Source organism: Vitis riparia, chromosome 4, assembly GCF_004353265.1.
Source record: "Vitis riparia cultivar Riparia Gloire de Montpellier isolate 1030 chromosome 4, EGFV_Vit.rip_1.0, whole genome shotgun sequence".
NCBI classification, from domain to species: Eukaryota; Viridiplantae; Streptophyta; class Magnoliopsida; order Vitales; family Vitaceae; genus Vitis; species Vitis riparia.
In genome coordinates this window covers 2,471,868-2,490,465 of record NC_048434.1, presented here as the reverse complement: position 1 = coordinate 2,490,465, position 18,598 = coordinate 2,471,868, and the positions used below count along the sequence as shown (strand labels likewise).

Genomic DNA, 18,598 nt, shown 5'->3' with positions numbered 1-18,598 from the left:
ACAAATAACAGGGGGTTATATTAAAGGAGATAGAACTAAACACATTTCACCAAAATTCTTTTATACACATGAACTCCAGAAGAGTGGTGAAATTGATGTGCAACAAATACGCTCAAGTGATAATCTAGCAGATTTATTCACAAAATCATTGCCAACCTCAACATTCAAGAAGTTAATACACAAGATTGGAATGCGTCAACTCAAGGATATCGACATGAGGGGGAGTATGCTTGTAAAAGGGTGTTAGTGTACTGTACTCTTTTTTCCTTCGTCCAGGTTTTGTCCTACTGGGTTTTACTGGCAAGGTTTTTAACGAGACAGTCCTAATATACCAAGAAAAGAATATTGTACTCTTTTTCCTTCGCTAGGTTTTTCCTATAGGGTTTTTTACTAGCAAGGTTTTAATGAGGCATATTCTTTTAATATGGTGGTCATCCAAGGGGGACTGTTGTAAATGAAAGGGTAGTGAATGACCACATTGATGGTCATTATGAACTCCATTTACTCATCTTTAAGATGAGTAATGGGAGTTCATATTATGAAGCCTATAAAAGGCTTCTTACCCCCCCCCCCCCCCCCCCCCCCCCCATATAAAGCATCCCGAGAAAGAAAGAAAACTCTTCCTCTCATTCTCTCTCTCCCTCTCTCTTTCTTTTACTTTCTCAATTCTTTTCTTTGATTCCTTCTTCCATATTATATATCAAAGTAAGATATATTTTATCTCTACTACTTTGATTTGCATTATATTTGTCTTTGTTTTACAACAAATTAATTATTTTTATTTATTACTTATTACTTTAAATCACATCATTAATTTATTTTATCAAATATACTTAATTTGCTTAATAACTTAACTATTAAGTTGATTTATCAAATACCAAGTTATCACATTTTATTGCTTTTTAACTTAAAACAAAAAAAAAAAAAAAAAAGGAAAATGCCTCCATAGAAACCGCATCTTATTATACATTAAGAAACCGCGATTTAAGACTTTTGGTTTCTAATTTATTAAAAATTATATTTTTAAAATAAGGTTTTAGACTTAAATTTAAAGGGGAAAAAATTACTTTTGAAGAATTGTTTCAATGTCTACAAGTTATATTATGTTTGTAAAATGTCCAATTTGACCCTAGATTCTGGAAAGAAAATATGAAGGTTTCAGCAATGTTACTCAATGTCCTTTGACCATCTGATCATTTATGATTGGATGAATTTTTTCGGTGCAAATACAAAAACTAAAATACGAGGCTAATTTTATGAATAAATGTAATCAGTTCAATAACAGTCATCAGTCTCCTGATGGAAATTTTATCATTCCTAAGGTGTTTGCAGTGACATTGAGGAATAAGAATCGCCCAGAAACTTCATCTACTACCCTTCGATAATTCTGGTTGCTGTACTTATTATTCTGTAATATGATTGCTTCATCAATTGTAGTTATTTTCAAGAGAGACGACACTCTGCTTTGGAGGGAATCGACGGCGGATTCTCAGATAACCAAACTTCCCTGCACCTGGTGATGAGCCCTCAATCACCAGAGGTAAATAGCCCGTTGCGCCTTTGTATCTCTGCTGAATCTGGATTTAAAGTACCAAATAGCCTGTTACTACTCCAGCACAATGTATTGGGTGTCTTGTAAAAGAACAAAAATTTATGTTGCAGAGCCCGGAAATGAGGAATGCAAGACCATGCTATAAACCAGTTAAGAATCAAAGAAGAATACGAGGAACAATTCTGGAGTTCCAGTGTTTAAATAAAATTACCTCGAGGATTTGTTGGCTGCTCCTTAGGCAGTTCCTGCCTATCACACAAACTGTTCCACCAGAGCCCCCTCCAGTGATCTTTGACCCATATAAGGTTCCATCTTCAAATTTAGACAGTTTATTGTGCTGCATTTCCTGGACCAATTGTACAAGCCTATCTGTCCCATCTGATCCGAGCCCACAATCACTGTAACTGTAGTGGCACTGCAAAACAGGGATGAACATCAACACAAACGATATTTCCTTTTCCTTTTTGTTTTAGCCTAGAAGGTATGATTGATTTGATGAACATGAGTAGAGGGATGTTTGGTGCATGGATTTCACTAACAGATGTTCACCAAGTGAAAAACAGCTCAATTGAAATATGTAGGAGATTAGGCACTAGTCTAATATTTACAACAATATGCCCTTTATTGATTATAACAAAAAGAAGATCTTGAACCGGTCTTTTGTCACAGAAGTCTTTGAATTTTTTTACATCATGGCAATATCACCACATTGAAGAACATGGTAGATCTGACATGGAGGCTATGGCTTTTTATCCCACACAGTGACTAATGGATTGTTTCAAAAAGTCCAACCTGTCTTTTTCAATGATTAGAACACAAAATTCTCTCTAGTTTGTTGTGTGTGTGTGTGTGTTTTGGTTTGTTTTTTTGTTTGTTGTTTTTTCCCACTTTAGAAGCTCTACTACTATATGGAGATTATGAACAGGTAGCTAATAGTTTTAATTTACAAGTTCATATTATTTTAAAATGCAGCAGCAATTGGATCCGGCAGGAAAGGAAATAAACAGACAGGCATTCTGATTCCTCTCATCGTAGGATGGCCATCATAAACAAATAGAATCATCAGAGTATCCCATTGAAGAAAGCAAGTTTACAGAAGTATGCATGCAGAAATAGATTTAACATAAAAAGCATTTTAGTGTGAACTGGAACACTAGTACAAGTACAAATACCTGATAAAGAAGTTCTCCAAGAGAAGTAAGTTGCTCATCCGATGCTGCAGAAGTGAGTAGTGCTTTGAAGGCCTGTTGTCAAGTTATAGAGGGAAGTGTGATTCAGCTTATCAGGAACAAAGATGGAGGTAATACAGCTTGTCAGAAATAAGGATATCTTGCTCCATATTTTTAAAGATTTTCAATACAATCTAAAGGATTGATGAGAAGCCATGGTACAGAAATAATTCTTCGGTGTAGTTGAAACATTAGAATTGAAATTTTCAGTGTTCTTTCTAGAAAACAATAAAATTGAAAAATGCACGATAAAAAAAATACTAAAAAATCAAAATGGATCAGTTGCTTTGGCAATTCAGACTCGTGAATCCATCAATCTATGAATCACCTATGAGCCTCTTCCCCATATGAGTAAAGGTATCCACCCATTGTTTGGTGATTTGGTCTGTGTCTTTGCTATTTTAATTTGCAGCATGTCATTTATCAATGGAACACCTAATATCGCTTTGTCTTCCATTTATCAATGAAGCCCCATATCATGGACATATCCAAGCATTATCGCTAACAATATCCAAATATTAGCTCTACTTCCTTTCCTCTTCATTTTAGCTCTAAATTGAACTGGAATATAATGACAGACAAAACTTCTATGCATATGAATGATCCAGTTTCATAAAGTTCTCTTTAGAAGAAAAGAGTTGTGGAAACCAGATTTAAGCTCTTTATCAACAGGACTACCTACAAATTATGCAATCTCTAAACATAGAAATAATTTATAAGCCAAGTACACAACAAAATCAGATAGCCATGAAACAGATTCAATACCACAATGCTGTCAAAATGAATTACTAACCTTCACTCGGAAATTTTCGTAAATGGGATGTCTAGCATTTGCTCTCACTCCATAACTCCGCTTGTGATCAATTACAGTGACTGAATCATTGTGGTCAGCATACCTCTCCAAAAATGTCTCACCAAGCATGGATTCAGGAAGCATCTTAGCATAAAGAGCTTCATATCTGTATTTTGAGATAAATATGTAATGCACAATTTTTTTTAAAAAAAGTCAGATAAATAAACAAGAATATCACAAGATTTCAACCATGACAGTTTCAAAATGATTGAGTTCACTTAATCTCTTCACTCTGAGATTTAAAAAAAAATGTTACCATTATCAATAACTTTACATGGAAACACTGTAAAGGGGATCTTACCTATGAGGTGCGAGGTTGCATAAATAATCTAACGAAGCTTCCGCTTCAAGTAGTTCCCCACCTTCCTCTTCCAACTCATCATGAATTATCCCATTAGAACTTGGCAATGATCTGGACAACACTGCAGCTGCCATGGACTTTATCATCTTTCGACCCATAAATGTACCAATTCTCACAGACCCATAGTCTGCACCTCCAACACTGCAAAAAAAGCCCAATCGATTTCAAAATTCAGAAAAAGTAAAACAAATACGTAGTTTATTCTAACCAAATATAGAACATGGTATTACTCCAAACTTCCATAGGATGGTCAATATAACAGGTAAAGTAATACAGTTAGTGATTTTGGGCAATTTGAAGATAATCAATAATGTGAAGGTAAAAAGACAGAATCTAGCCCTTGAAAATATAGTGCTCTTTAGAAGTGAAATATATGATTCCATAATTGTGTAGTAAGAGGATGGTACATGAGCAAGAACAAAAATTACTCTTAGAAATGACAAGACAAATCTTTTTGTGCTAGTGAAGTACCAGTATCGAACATGACAAGACACAAATTCAGGTATAAGATATTTGGCTAAACTGCCTAATTTTAAGATAGCTATCCAGTAGGTGATATGTCCAACAATTAAAAAAACAAATTTCTATCCCATTGCAAGTAAGTTTATATTTATATCAGACAGTGTATCTTAAATATACACTTACAAATTTGGCCCAAAAGATCAGACAAAAAGAAATGAAAATTAATTATTTAGCCATGTCCCTATGTCCTAAGATTTGTGAATTAAACAAATCTGACACTCGACTACACACCAGAACCCAAGAATTTACCCTAATCCATGAAACAGATTTTAAGAAATGGGCAGAAAAAGATCCATCTAAAGACTGGATACAGAGACGGTGAGGGAACTTGATGGGGATAACCAGAATCCTAAAAAGATTTATCTGAAAATGGAATAGAATCATTTGGATAGATAGGTGACGTAGACCAATAATTACAGGACTTGGAAGAACATCCAAGGCTTGATGAAGAATGAGTTCCCTAAAAAAATTAAGAAAAAAGAGAATGAAAAGAAGAGGCTTAGAATGGATGTATTCATTATAATTCCCCAAACTCATATAATTTGCTGCTTTTCTTGTTATCAATTTCCATCCTCAATATTCCAGTCCTCACACTGAAAAAAACAGCATAGGTAAATTCCACTTAGCATACCTGTGCCGTATTCCTGAATCAATTCCCCAGAATCGTATGTGGCCAGGAATTTCCACATGTCCTACTACCTCAGCAGGCTGCATGAGTTACAAGCAACAATTTTGACCTATTTGTCAATTTGTCATAACATAAATGGAGTTGTTTATTGTTGGATTTTTTATACATACCTGGCAGATCATTGCAAGAAGTTTATTGGTTTCACCGCATGCTGAAGTCATCTGATCCATTACACCACATGGAGCTCCAACAATGTGGTTCTCTACCTATCAAATAGTTTTAAAGAATAAACTAATAAAATAATGTGCAATGCATTGTCAGAAACCAAATGTACAGGGAACAGGAAGCCTTCCATTATGAAGACTGTGCTCATGGTCAAACCTTTTGGCAGAGTAAAGCAAGATCTCTTGGGCTGATGTTCAGTCCTGGAAAGTACAACAAAAATGCAACTAAATTGTCTCTCCAAGAAAAGTAGAATTTCATAAATGGATAAAATGATTCAATCTAACAACTGGATGACCAAGCTAAAGTTGCAGTTTCACATAACCTCATCATAGAATTGGGAATATTTCCCAGCAGAAGGAAGAAACTAGCAAGTATTTGTGTCAAAGTAAAACAAGTTTTCTTCATAAACTGTCAGGTTTTGATCTAAAGCACAATAGTATGTTTAAAGCTAAAATTAAAAAATAATTCATTTTCAATATAACTGCATAGTGAATCAATTGCCAAGATCACCCTTCACACACTTGCACATGATAGCGTGCTTTAATTTCAGGTTTGTATTATGACAGTAATCCAGCTTTGTTGCTGCACAAATCCAGCTTGCAGCTTGGGAGCTATCCTTGACCCATACTATTTTCATTTACTAGAATTTATTGAGGATGGGAGGAAAGATAAAAAATGATGTGGAAATTGTTCTTGAAAAGGAAACAGAGAAATCAAAGCCCATCCAATATAAACATAACCATACAAAAACGTTAAGCCATTCAACCCTAGCCAAATGTATTGAAAGAGTTTATCCATCTAGATCTTATAAAAGGAAAACAAACTTAGGATTAGGTTTGAGTCCTTGATATACCATACAACCAAAGTACATAGCTCTTTTCATTTATTTGTTATATCTACAACCCATAAGAATATAACTTCAGGTCCCTAAAGTAATAACTCTGTAAAAAATAACCAAGGAAAAGCCAAAGTTCTAAAATCTAAAGAATGAGAATAGTGTAATCACCATGAGCAGCAGCAATAGCAGACATGCTAGCAACCTCCACAGAGGCCGAAGAAGAAACACCTTTGCCTTCGGGGACTGCAGAAGAAACCTGAAAAATCCTAGGAAATAAGTTTCCAGCAAACAACTGAACCATGTGGCTGAAGTAATGGATTCTGTCAAATTATGGATGATATTTGTAACAATGACCATTGACATAAAGTTTAAAATATCTTGAGCACTCAGGGCACTGCAACAAAGTGCAATAACTGGTATAGGTCACAGGCACTAGCACTGCAGAACAGTAAGAGAAGGTGATGCCACCAATCAGAGGACTCAACCCAATGAATCATATAGATTATTTTATACAGCACATAAGGGATGAATACAGAAGAGAAAAAATGCAATGCCCATTTACAGGACAACACAAACGGTATTGTGTTACAGCATTTTACCAGTAAAAGCCAAATCTTGGTTCCACTTATCCTACTAGGAGACAGAAATTGTAGAGCTACAAATCATACTCCCAATAAGCCATAACCTTTTTCAGTGATAAAGGATTCAGATTAATCCACATTTAGGTGAAGGTGACTATGCAATTCTGGATTATGGGGACAACTGAGCAATGCCTAGGTGATGCTAAGATGACAAAGGAACCCATCAATTTGCAGTGACTTACATATATGCTTAGTACTGATAAATGCAAAATATGAAAAGTGAGGATGTTTAATGAAGTTTATACCATGGAGGACTACAATGTAATTTAACTTGGATCAATAGGAGTTTTTTTTACTATAATAGCAAATACTCATTTATATATAATAGCTGGTTATTTTATGTTAAATGCTTTTATTTGTCTGGGATTTATGATTATCCTCACAATGTATTAGTTTTCCACATCCATTTAAGTTATCACATGCTAGACACATGAAAACTGAAGTGCCAAGGCATTTTGATATTTAATGTTAAAATGACAGGCAATTGATGGAGCTAGTATCTTTTGGGTATTGCAAAATACAAATTTTATGCTGGATTTTTTGTGACTTGATCAAAGATTGTGTTCCACAAATCACATTTTGATATTGTCAAGAATGGAAAGAGAGATGATTGTACCAGCATGCCGATACTGTCTTCAAAGCGAACACCTAATTCTGTCATTAAAACCAGGATCGACCCTGCAACATATGCTGCCCACCTGAAATAGAATCCACATAAAACATCAGTTGCATGCAAAATTGTAGATAAATTGGATAAACCAAATAAAGAAGAGTGACTCACTTTTGTGATGGATCTTGGGCAAAATATTTTTTTGCCTTCTCATATGACATTGGCTGATCTCCATCCATGAAATCGGATAAATCCATGTCAAAGGTTGGACCACGGTTACTCAATTCTGACCCATATGATACCTGATATGGTCAAAATGCAGAGCAAACAAATAGATTAGCAAAAGTATGTATTTATGCATGTTTGTGTGCAAGCACATAGGCACACATGTAGCCATTTATCTCTGATTTAGATTATCACTTGGTGGTGACACCAAAAGAGAAGAATGTCAAATATATGTTGAATCTTCATTGTGATTCCAAGACATGCTCAAGACATACAATTTGCAGAACAGGTGTTGGTCCTTGTCCCTTTGCATGCTGCCGAGCCTGGGCATGTTTCCAGAGCCTCTGCTTGCTTGGATGGTTTCTTTGAACAGCAACATGGCAGGCTTCTCTAATAGGCATCTATAACATATTAGAAAATCAAACCAACAAAATTCAAAGGCTATGTCACAACAGGGTACATAGAAGATATAAATGTCAAGAAAGGAACAAGTCAGCAGATGGGACTAGCAAAGATAAACGTTGACCTGCAAAACAAGGCTTCCTGAATAGTCTGCAATACCTCCCATTACATCCAACCTTCCAGGGGCTCTTGCTACAAAGATTTCTTCCTGTAAAAGATACTCCAATAGTGAATATATTGATGCGGTTGTTAACATTCAAGAGGACAAGGAGAAGGCTCACAGTACTGTCGTCTACTATATCCACTAGATATAGACAAAACCAAAAAAAGAGGCATGTAGTTTTGTCTAATCTGTTTAAGTAGTAAGTTTATAACATAAGATACATCAGCATTAAGCGTTTCATGTCTAACAATACAAACAAAATATAATCTTCTTGGCTATTACTCGTATTTGGAAGTCAATCTAAAATTGCCTCAAATTAATAATAAAACAGCTTCTCTGAAGCGCATCTTAATAGCATGATTCATATATGTCAAACTTTGTAATCATTAAAAGTATAAGACACAAGCATGTCCTTAAAGCCCACTTCTCTCTAATGTATATACCAAAAAACAGCCATGCATTCACATTGTTTACTGCATTTAATATCAAATTATTAATATAAACATTTGATTATAACTTATAAGTTGTTTTCACTTCCTAGGTGAGAAAGATTGATGCAAATAGAAATTTCTTTCAAATAGATTAGGTGCAATTTAAAGAATATACCAACTCCATGTCTTATGTAACATCATATTTCTGAATAGTTTCCAAATGAAACCAAACAGAAAATGGTGACCAGAGAGACTCAATGAGTTTCAGAACAGAAGTGAACAGGACCTCCCAATTGAACAGTCCAGCAGCAGCAACTCGCTCCCGTATCTTACGCTTCTCAGTATCCTTTCCAGATTCATAAGCAGCATCCAATTTCGCCAAGCTCTTTAAGAAATTCATTGTATCTGAAAGGCCCTGAACATCTCCATGAAGAATATCAAAGTCTTCGGTGCATCTAAAAAAAGAAACAGAAAGATGTCAACAGAAGGATGCATTGGATACTTTGGACAAGACTGGTTAAGAAAGTGCCAAGAGAAATTAGAATCTCACGAATTCATGAGGGAGCTATCATCGTTCATTTCAATGGTTGGCAATCCAGTACGCAGACCAAGTTCATTTTCAGCATTTGCATACCAATCAGGGATGCAGACATCTCTACCAGGTGCCCTTTGCAGTTGATAGCCAAGAACTATTGCATCTCGCAGTCTCCTTGCACCACTAAACTGTAGTCCAACAAGGCAGAAAAGCAACCATTGAGAGGGAAGAATCATGCATAATATATCTCCAGTTATTCTGTGATTACTAGTGTTCCAAAGGTCAAACCCAAGTAGCACATACAATTGAATTCTGATATTTTATTCTGTAATACTTTAAATAAGGAAACAAAATGATGTGAAACCCTATGGACCTGCTTGGAAACGTTTTTAAAAACAGTTCTCAAAGATCAGTTCTTAATTATCTTAAAAAACAAAATTCTATTCAAAACCCTAAATATGAAAAACAGAGTTCTAGGCTTATTCTCCTTGAAGATACTGCTACAATGCAACAATTCTCAAAGTATTCCCCATGTTTTCAATTGTTTTGCCAAATACCATACCAAAAAAGCCATTTAAAAACACCTCAAATTTGTTCTAAAAAATAACCTGGCTTTGGAACAAATTATTAAAAAACTATTTGTCATTTGTAATTTTTAAGTTAGTGAACTGTTTTCAGTTCTAAAGAACAAAAAAAAACTATTTTCAAGAAGCCCTATCTCTATATTTTTTATTCCTGACATAGATGGCACTAAATATAGATTTTAAACATTCTTGTAATACCAACCAGCACCAACTTCCAATTGGATCAATAATGAGAGAAACATAATTTTCAATTTTGCACCTTAAATTATAAATATGAACAATATTAAATGGAACAAGATCATATCAGACAAATCATCAGAACTTGATTTACCTTATCTGATGCATAGTTTTTTCCTATAGCAGTATCCTGCAATATTCGAGCTGCCACCTGATAATAACATTGCATTAGGGGACACATCAGCTTTTTTTTTTTTTCCTTATAAGTGAGAGACACATCAGCTTTATTCTAAGACCAGTATGGAAATTGTAGTCACACCAGCTAAAAAGATGACAGAAGACTACATGATATGAATCAAAAAGCAGGAACCTTGCCAACTTATGTTTTATTTATTTATTTATTTATTTTTGGAATTGGATCTTATCCACCACCTAATGAAATGAAGAAGAATACAACTTCAAAAATTCCCTTGCAAAACTACAGGCTTGAAGATTGGGTTTTGAAGGTAAACTTAAATCAGGAGAAATTTGATTTGTCCTTCCAGACTAAGAATTTGCTAATTGTCCTTCTCGATCACTTCTCTTGAAGGATTAAGATTTTTGTCCTTCTTAATTCATATATTTTAGTAAATTCCAATTAATAATCCTGTCTGATGTGCACATTATATCAATATATCACTTATAAGTACCTTATATGTGGGATCTTAAAACATAAAATAAGAACAATAACACTCCAGAAACACATCTCCTACCTTAGCCACTGAGTTTTTTTTATTTCTAGGAAAGGTTCTCTTCAAACTCTTCCTAATCATGTATTGAGCTGCTTAATTCACAAGCTTGCCTCAGCCAAGGCCACCTATACTGGACATAAGTGCTAGATTCCTTCCACGCTAATTCACTCAAAATTGACTTACAGTTACTGCAGATACTTCTCTTGACTCTAAATGCCAATGATTTCCATACTAGTTAGCTCTTTTTCTTACATGTCATTAAGGAAGTTAGTGTGTTTGAATGCTAATTTTTCACCCTAAAACCCAAGGAATCAACTTTCATGCAACCTTACCCCAAAAACACCTTCCTGACACTATTAAACAAATAACAAAGAAAATGAAATCAATCAATTGAGACACTACAAGAGGCAATTCAATGAGATATCCAACAGAATAGGAATTAATCCACTCTTATGCAATTTCATTTGAACCACAGAAGATGCATAAATAAAATATTTTAGCAAAGAGCAATACCTCACCACCATCAATGCCACCCTCATAGCATGGTTTCAAACTAATGGCACGTTCAAGGTAAGGTAACCAATGACCGGTGAGCAAATCTCTCCTAATCATCTCAACGCCACCTTGATAGTACTGTTAAAAATAAAATAAAATAAATCAATCCTTTTGTAAAGGCAAATGATGATTATTAACCATGTTTCACACACTCAGCTGAGGAGGAAGTCAGGGAGGTGAAAAAGAAAAACATACCTCAAGCATATTTCTCAAAAATGGTTCCTCATTGAAATAATCTCTACGAACAAAGACAAATGGTAACTTGAACGCCAGAGCTTCACTTACAGTGCCATATCCAATTTTTCCTGAAATAGTGAAAATGCTCCTGGAAATTAATTTCCGGTCATTGACTCCTTCATCTTCCAACAAACAGTCCATTACTTACCAAGCATACAATCAGATGCTGCTATAAGATCAGGTGTATACACATCTTTTGCAAGCCTCAGAAAATTTGGAGGAAGTTCATCCTTGTCAGAAGCACCACATACCTGAACCATAGAACAAATAAACACCTTTTCCCAAAGCATGCAGGGCACAACAGTCTAAGCAGATCTATAGATGATATAAATGATACAGATGCTAGAAAAGGTACCAGGCAAAGCCAACCAGAAGGCAAGTACTCCTCCTTTAACTTCCAGCCTGCTGGCTACAAATGATAAGCAACAATAAAGAGATGCAGTTGGAATTAGTTGAAATGACTAATACCCAAAGGGCCAAAACATAAATTCAAACTTTATAATGAGGACTATTAACTGACCAAGCATAAAAGTAAAAAGGTTTATACCAAGACACTAACCAAATATAGAGTTACCAATTTGCACAAGAATAAGTCCTGATAGAGTTAAGGTTGGCTAGAAAGAGCCACACCTAAGCTATGGCCATGCATTCATTATCAAATTCGAATCAGAGTCCAAAAACTGGCCCATTGAGGAAAAAATCAAAACCAAATTCATTTATTTCAGACAACAGTGTAGACCTTAAAAAGGATTTTCTCACAATGAACTCATTCATTTTTATATTTTTCTCACTTTTTAATTTAAAAATATTTTAGACAAACAATTGGCTTTGGGTGGAGCTATGTCAAACTCTATCACTTTTACTCTTAAAAGTATTCTAAAACATTTTAAACTCTTAGACTATTATTATGATAGTTTTTAATAAAACAGGTCAACCATTTGCTTTAGGTTAGACAATTTCAGACCCTTTAAAAAAACAGCTTTACTTAAACCCAATTTGAGGTTGTATTTACTTGTAGATAATGGCTGCAATAAGATATCAGTAATCAAATGCCATCAATAGCTCAAACACAGGATTTTGGCAAATCCAATGCTTATAGACAGACATTTGGAAATTCTGCCAATAGTGTCATTCAAATTCCATAAGAATTTTAAATTCCCTTGAATGGTACATAATGAACACCATCCATGGTGAATCCTAGAATTAGAAATAAATAAATAAATAAAAGTCCCACATTGAAATCATGTAAAAAGAATGCTACCTTTGTTGGAATTTAAACAAACCTTTTAAACTAAGATGAAAAACAAAATGAGAAGAGAGACAGCCTGACATATCACAACAAACTAACTCACCTGTCCACCAAAATTGAAGATAACTAGCTTCACATCCTCCCCAATTCCAAGCTCCTTCCTCACCTGGAACACGAAAAGGTTATGGAAAAATCACATAATGAATTAATTCCATTAAGTGGTTCTATCAACTTTCATGAACTATACCTCCTTTCGGGATTTATGCAACCTCCTCACAACAAGAGGCACATCAATAACATCACGGAAAGCAGGCACTGCAAGATTAATAACCATATTGAACCCAATCATTAAAAATATCTAGCACCAGATATGTAGTTGAGAAGAGTAAATGAACCAAAAACACATTGCCTTAGGGTGTGTTTGAACCAACATACTTGGGCAGTATCCTGGAAGGCGGATTAGAAATTCACAATGAGAATAATCCTCTGCAATCTGTATCAATTGTCAAGAGATTGGATGATTTATTATACTACGAATTGTTTGTAAAAAAGAAACACAGAAGGCAGATCTCTATAAACTCCAAGCACATGAACAGTTTAAGAACAAGCAAGATCAACTCATGTTTTATGGTTTGTAAAAAGAGAACTTGACGATAAGCTTCATGCTCTCTTGCCAAAGAAACAGTCGAATCATTTTCTCAAATAAGAACCTATACTCATATTGTATTAGAAAAAAGTATCGCCAACCAATCAGCTGTCTTAAGAGCTGATCTAGGCTTCACACGAAAAAGCGATTTGATCGATCCTACCAATGCCAATGCCCACAATCCTCCTCATCCGATGATTGTCTCCAATACCTTCTATAACCACCAGTTAAGCAACACCAAACCATCATTTAGTTTTGTGCTGGTGATACCCAAGCACCTTGCAACTTTGAGATCCCTCAAGTAAAGCAATTTTAAAACCTTAAAAGGCAGCACAAACTTGGCCCTCTTTGAGAAAGCTTGAATGTCGTTACATCTATGTCCTTGAAGAAGTCCTCCAATACCCAAATCACCCAAGTGGCATCCATCAAAATTAAGCCTCAGGACACCATTAGGGATCTCAGATATAGGAGACTGTTCAATTATCTTCATTAGGGATATAGCCCAAATGAACTTGAGATACATTATTGACCCACTACCTAATAGCTAAAACCTTCAAAAACTTCTTAAGCTCACTCTTCCCTTAAGCTTCATCTGACATTTAATCCCAATAGAAACCAACTCACAATCCTTAAGTACAATGTTAGACAATGAACTACTTAACAACATGAACTAAACCACCATGCCTTTCAAACACTTCAGCCTTACCTTTGCAACCCAACAAACCTTCTAACCATTTAATTGGTAAATCAAATGGCCTCAAAGAATTTGGGTTCCACCCCTAGACTTTTTGATTGGAAAACCTAACCCCAACTAACACCCTTACATCTAGCACCAACACACCCCCAAGCTCACTCTTTCCTTGGCACATGATGAACTGCCCACTTCACCCCAAACCTCTAGTTTTTTAGACTTTTGCATAGAAATCTCTCAATAAGCACCAAATCACTACTTGATATTGATTTAAAACTACAGAAAAATAAAACCAAATGAAAGAACACAAAAGACGAGGGTTTTATTTCCCAATACAATACACTCAAAATGAAAAATAGAAGCATAATTCCACTAGGATAAAAATTCATTATAAGACAAGTAAATGATTACCTGCCAAACTATTGAACGATGATGATTTCCAGCCACCATTACATACTCAGCATATATGAAGTCCCAACTGCAATGATTAAGATAAATATAGAATGAAGTCTGCATGAAATTTCTAGTGTGTGATATGGTTGTCTGACAGCTAATTGTCACTAATTGTTATTTAAAACTACGAATCATGACATTTTGTTGATATTTAGGTTGACATGCATACATGAGCTAAAGTAAGCTATGAAGTATAGTTAACAATTCAATGTGAAAACCTCAAAAGAGAATAAAAAATAAGAACCCCATATATAACCAAGATTGATGACCAAGGTTTATTTTTTTTTCCAGTTATAAAGAAAACTACATAACAGTGCAAGATATAGGAAGACTCACGGAAAAGTATGACACAAACTAAAATTGTTGGCTTAAATCACAACCTGCAAGGACCTCGGGTCTACAGCAAGTTTTCATCTTTACCGTCGTCATTTGTCAACAACCAAAACTTCTGCTCACACACTCAGGCATAAATTATAAAGAGGTGATTCTTAAACACTGAGCACCCATCACTTTTCGGGTTAAAAGACAAGAATTTCTAATTAAATTTTGCCTTATATTGAGCTCTTTGTAAGAGCCCTGTTTCAATTGTTTAGGAAAGCTGAGAGAAAATAACATAAATAGTAGGAGCTCATTATGTTGATTGGAAAATAAATATATTAGCAATGAAAAGTTACCTGAAGTTAGTGACACAAACAGACCGAATTCCTGCATCAGCTGCTGCACGGCATGCAACAGGAACAACATCAGAAACCTGTTTTCATTGCAGTAGAAAAAGTCACCAATGTACCTTTCCTTCCAATGGTAAATATATTCTCAGTAGAAGTCCGAGTTCATAACCAAACCCTTACACGCCCTTAAGGCTTGGCTCAAGTGGTAAAGGGTTGGGATGGGTTTATGGGAGGTTCCAACTTCAAATCCCAATGGGGACAAAAAAAATAAAAATTTACCTATCAAATTACAAACTAAAAATATTTAGCTTTTCTTTTTCTTTTGGTAGGCATTACAAATTTAAAATATTTACCTTGATATTTGGTTAAATCCCTTTGTTATTAGAACTAATTAAAATTATCAATAATGGATTAAAGAGATGAATGAGGCAATAAACAAATGCATACCACTAAGTCAGCCTTGATGGAGTTCAGCCACTCTATTTCTGTTGCCAAAATAGAAGCTCGAGGTGCCACAGCTGTCTCAGAATACTATATTTTCATTATAGAAAGAAAAAAAAAAAGCAAATTAATAAATCAGAAAAATACTACGATAAACTAAAAACCAGAATGACTTTTTCTAAGAAATTTGGCAGTAACACAAAATTATCTCAAGCCATTGTCTGCAGACATCATAAATATACTAAAAGATGCTACAAATTTTTTAAATTTTTATATTTTTAAAAAAAATAGGAAAACTTTGTTTAATTTGTTACAGTGTTTAGCTCATACCTTCTCCAGGGAGGCAAGCCGATCCACTGTCAATGCATCGGCTTGAACAGCTCCACAGTCTAGCAATACCTGGAATGTATCAAAAGAATCATAATAATAAAATAGCATATTTTTAGAAACTTAGATTGATCTACATGACCAATAAAGGTGAAGGATCCAACCTCAACTAATTGGAGTAAAGAACCTGTATAATTGATGAATTTTTAGACACATCCATAGAGTATGATTTCCAGATTTATATGGTGAACAACCATAAGGTGTAGAGGAAAAGAACTGTATTATGCACAATCCCTCATAAAGAATATGTCCTTTTATAGAAATAAACTTCTTCCACTAAGCTCCTACAAAAGATCAAAGATAATTTTCCTTTCCAAGGTCCCACTAAATTGAATGGGAGAGGCGACAGGAAAAAGCAGCATCTATTTATAAGAAACAGAAAATACATATATATATATATTCAAAGCATCGAGTGTAGGATCAGTCCATTATGGTGTCTCTCAATTCTTTCCCTTATGCAGCCATGACACATTTCTACTAGGAACTCTACGACCTCTGCAGGTTGAACTGTACATAAGTCAAGTTTGAATCATTAAAATCTTCTTGGATTCATCTCAGTTGGTTAACATGGAATAAAATTGAGATGATATTTAGAACCCTTGGAATATTCAAGAAGATCAATCAAATAAAGGGTTTCAATCCTTCTTCACCATGCAAATATGACATGAGCACTCTAACATACTCTGCAGTGGGAACTTTAAGTAAGTCATACTTTAATTTCCTATGGTCCTTTCCTATACTGTTAGGAAGTAACAAAGAAAAAAGAAGATATATCAAGCCAAAGAAAAGTACAACTTGTTCACGCTCAAATCAACATGTCAGCACCAAACCAACCTTGCGAATGAAGAGCCGAGGGGACTGTACTTCAGAAGTAAAAACAAAGTCTGGGGCTGCAGAAACAACATGAACATCATGTCCTGCAAGAATGAGGTGCCGAACAACCTAAACAAAGCAAAAAGAAACTCAGACATGACCACCCACTGGAAAAGTAGTGAAATTAAACATAAAATTGAAATTAAAACCATAAATAAATGTCTGTTTGGATACACACCCAATTTTTTATTTTTTAAAATAGAAAATAGCAATAAATTCTATATAAAATGCAGGACCTTTTTTACAAAATGTACAGATGCTTTAAATATCAGTTTCAAAAATTTTAATATTTGAGGTAATTTTTTGATATCTCGATTTTTCAAAATAGTTTTTAAAACTGGAAGCTTCTATAGGTTCTTGTGTCTTATATAAAAGTTGTTACTGTCTTCTGATTTTAAGAGAAGAAAATAGGAAGTACACCCAAATGGATGCTAAGTTAATTAATTAATCAAAAAAATTGAATCTTCATTCTAACATTTGAAGGCACAAATCCAACACTTATGGAGGCCATTGGAGCAAATGAAGTAATCGTCAAAACCAATGCTATGGATTCATTCGGAATTTTAACCAGAACCATCATTTTTCCTGTAATGACCCCATTATGGATACATGGAATAAAAAATGGACGAGTAATTTCATGTTTGCCGGACAACCAAACTTCTCGGAGGGATTTTGACACAAAACAACAAACAATCAGACATCAACAATGTGTGGAGATTATTTGCTCAATTCTTCCACTAACCTAAGTTGAATTCGTACTCCTCGGTTTTCTCAACAACCAAACAGTAACTCAGAAAACCAATCATGATCACCACAAGCAAACATCAGAGTTCTTTCACATTAATTAAAAATATATATATTTTCATTCAAAAAATTGAGCACAGAAAGAAAGACCTCAACAACACGAGTGGCATGGCCGAAGCCGTGGCCAGTGACATAGTAAGCAAAGACCAGATGCTGCCTGGACGCAGAGACACGATCTCCATCCTCTTCTATCCTCATCTTAATCGGCACTTGCTATATATCACAACTACAATGCCCTAGCGAAGAAGAGAGTAGATGAAATGATCCTAAACCCTAGGATAACAATTATAGAAAAATGAAGAAGAGGGAAGAGAAGATCAGAAGATAAAAGCCGATGATTATGATGATGACAATGACGATGATGGTGATGAAGAGGATAAATGCCAATGGCTGTTGCTGATGCCAATCTGACTCTGCAGCTTTCAGAGTCGGACAAGAAAACAGTTAGAGATCTGATCCTCTGCTCCTCTCCTGTCCTTATCAAAACCTACGATCAGCTTCCGTCGTTGATTAGAATTAAAACTCCTACATGGTCTAAAATTCAAAGTAAATCTCAATGTGAATTTCCTTTATAACCCCTGGTATCTTTTCATAATTCCATTTCTAGTCCTTTCTCCTTTTCTGTTGGAAACTTGGAATCGGATAAGCGCGGGCATTTATATGGGAGGTTGAGTTGGTTTCAGCTGGGTTTGGCTCACGTGACATGTGCCGCAGTTCACGTGACCTTACAGCACCAAATTAACAAAAACATTAGGATCCATTTGGGTATATTCTCTTTACTTCTTTTTAATAACTACTTTTATTATTTAATTTAAAAATCATTTTCAAAAACAAATTTCAAAAAATACAGCAAATAAGTCCATATTCTCTTTTTAAAAAATGGGTGA

The 18,598-nt window shown here is 34.9% G+C and overlaps 1 protein-coding gene across 1 annotated transcript; it reads right to left on the bottom strand.

Moving 5' to 3' along the window:
* Nucleotides 1-1,227: 1,227 nt before the first annotated feature.
* On the bottom strand, nt 1,228-18,203 carry LOC117912926 (L-arabinokinase-like). The gene is made up of 29 exons (XM_034827733.1): nt 17,802-18,203; nt 16,869-16,976; nt 15,978-16,046; nt 15,654-15,737; nt 15,213-15,289; nt 14,497-14,563; nt 13,184-13,241; nt 12,996-13,063; nt 12,852-12,914; nt 11,855-11,908; nt 11,648-11,750; nt 11,458-11,567; nt 11,221-11,340; nt 10,131-10,187; nt 9,231-9,403; nt 8,967-9,135; nt 8,211-8,294; nt 7,960-8,085; nt 7,631-7,761; nt 7,466-7,547; nt 6,377-6,464; nt 5,527-5,570; nt 5,316-5,411; nt 5,149-5,225; nt 3,936-4,136; nt 3,575-3,740; nt 2,725-2,796; nt 1,764-1,967; nt 1,228-1,577 (listed from the first exon to the last, which is right to left on the bottom strand). Exons 1-29 carry the CDS (start codon nt 17,907-17,909, stop codon nt 1,428-1,430), a joined length of 3,009 nt encoding a protein of 1,002 aa, XP_034683624.1. The 5' UTR covers nt 17,910-18,203; the 3' UTR covers nt 1,228-1,427.
* Between the last annotated feature and the right edge of the window lie 395 nt (nt 18,204-18,598).

Excerpts from the sequence above, each read along its gene's own strand:
- LOC117912926 (XM_034827733.1), bottom strand. The coding sequence starts at position 17,909 with ATGAGGATAGAAGAGGATGGAGATCGTGTCTCTGCGTCCAGGCAGCAT. Across the intron at positions 11,568-11,647 it reads AGCATCTGATTGTATGCTTG|GAAAAATTGGATATGGCACT; the intron begins GTAAGTAATGGA and ends TCACTATTTCAG. Across the intron at positions 3,741-3,935 it reads TGCAACCTCGCACCTCATAG|ATATGAAGCTCTTTATGCTA; the intron begins GTAAGATCCCCT and ends CTCAAAATACAG.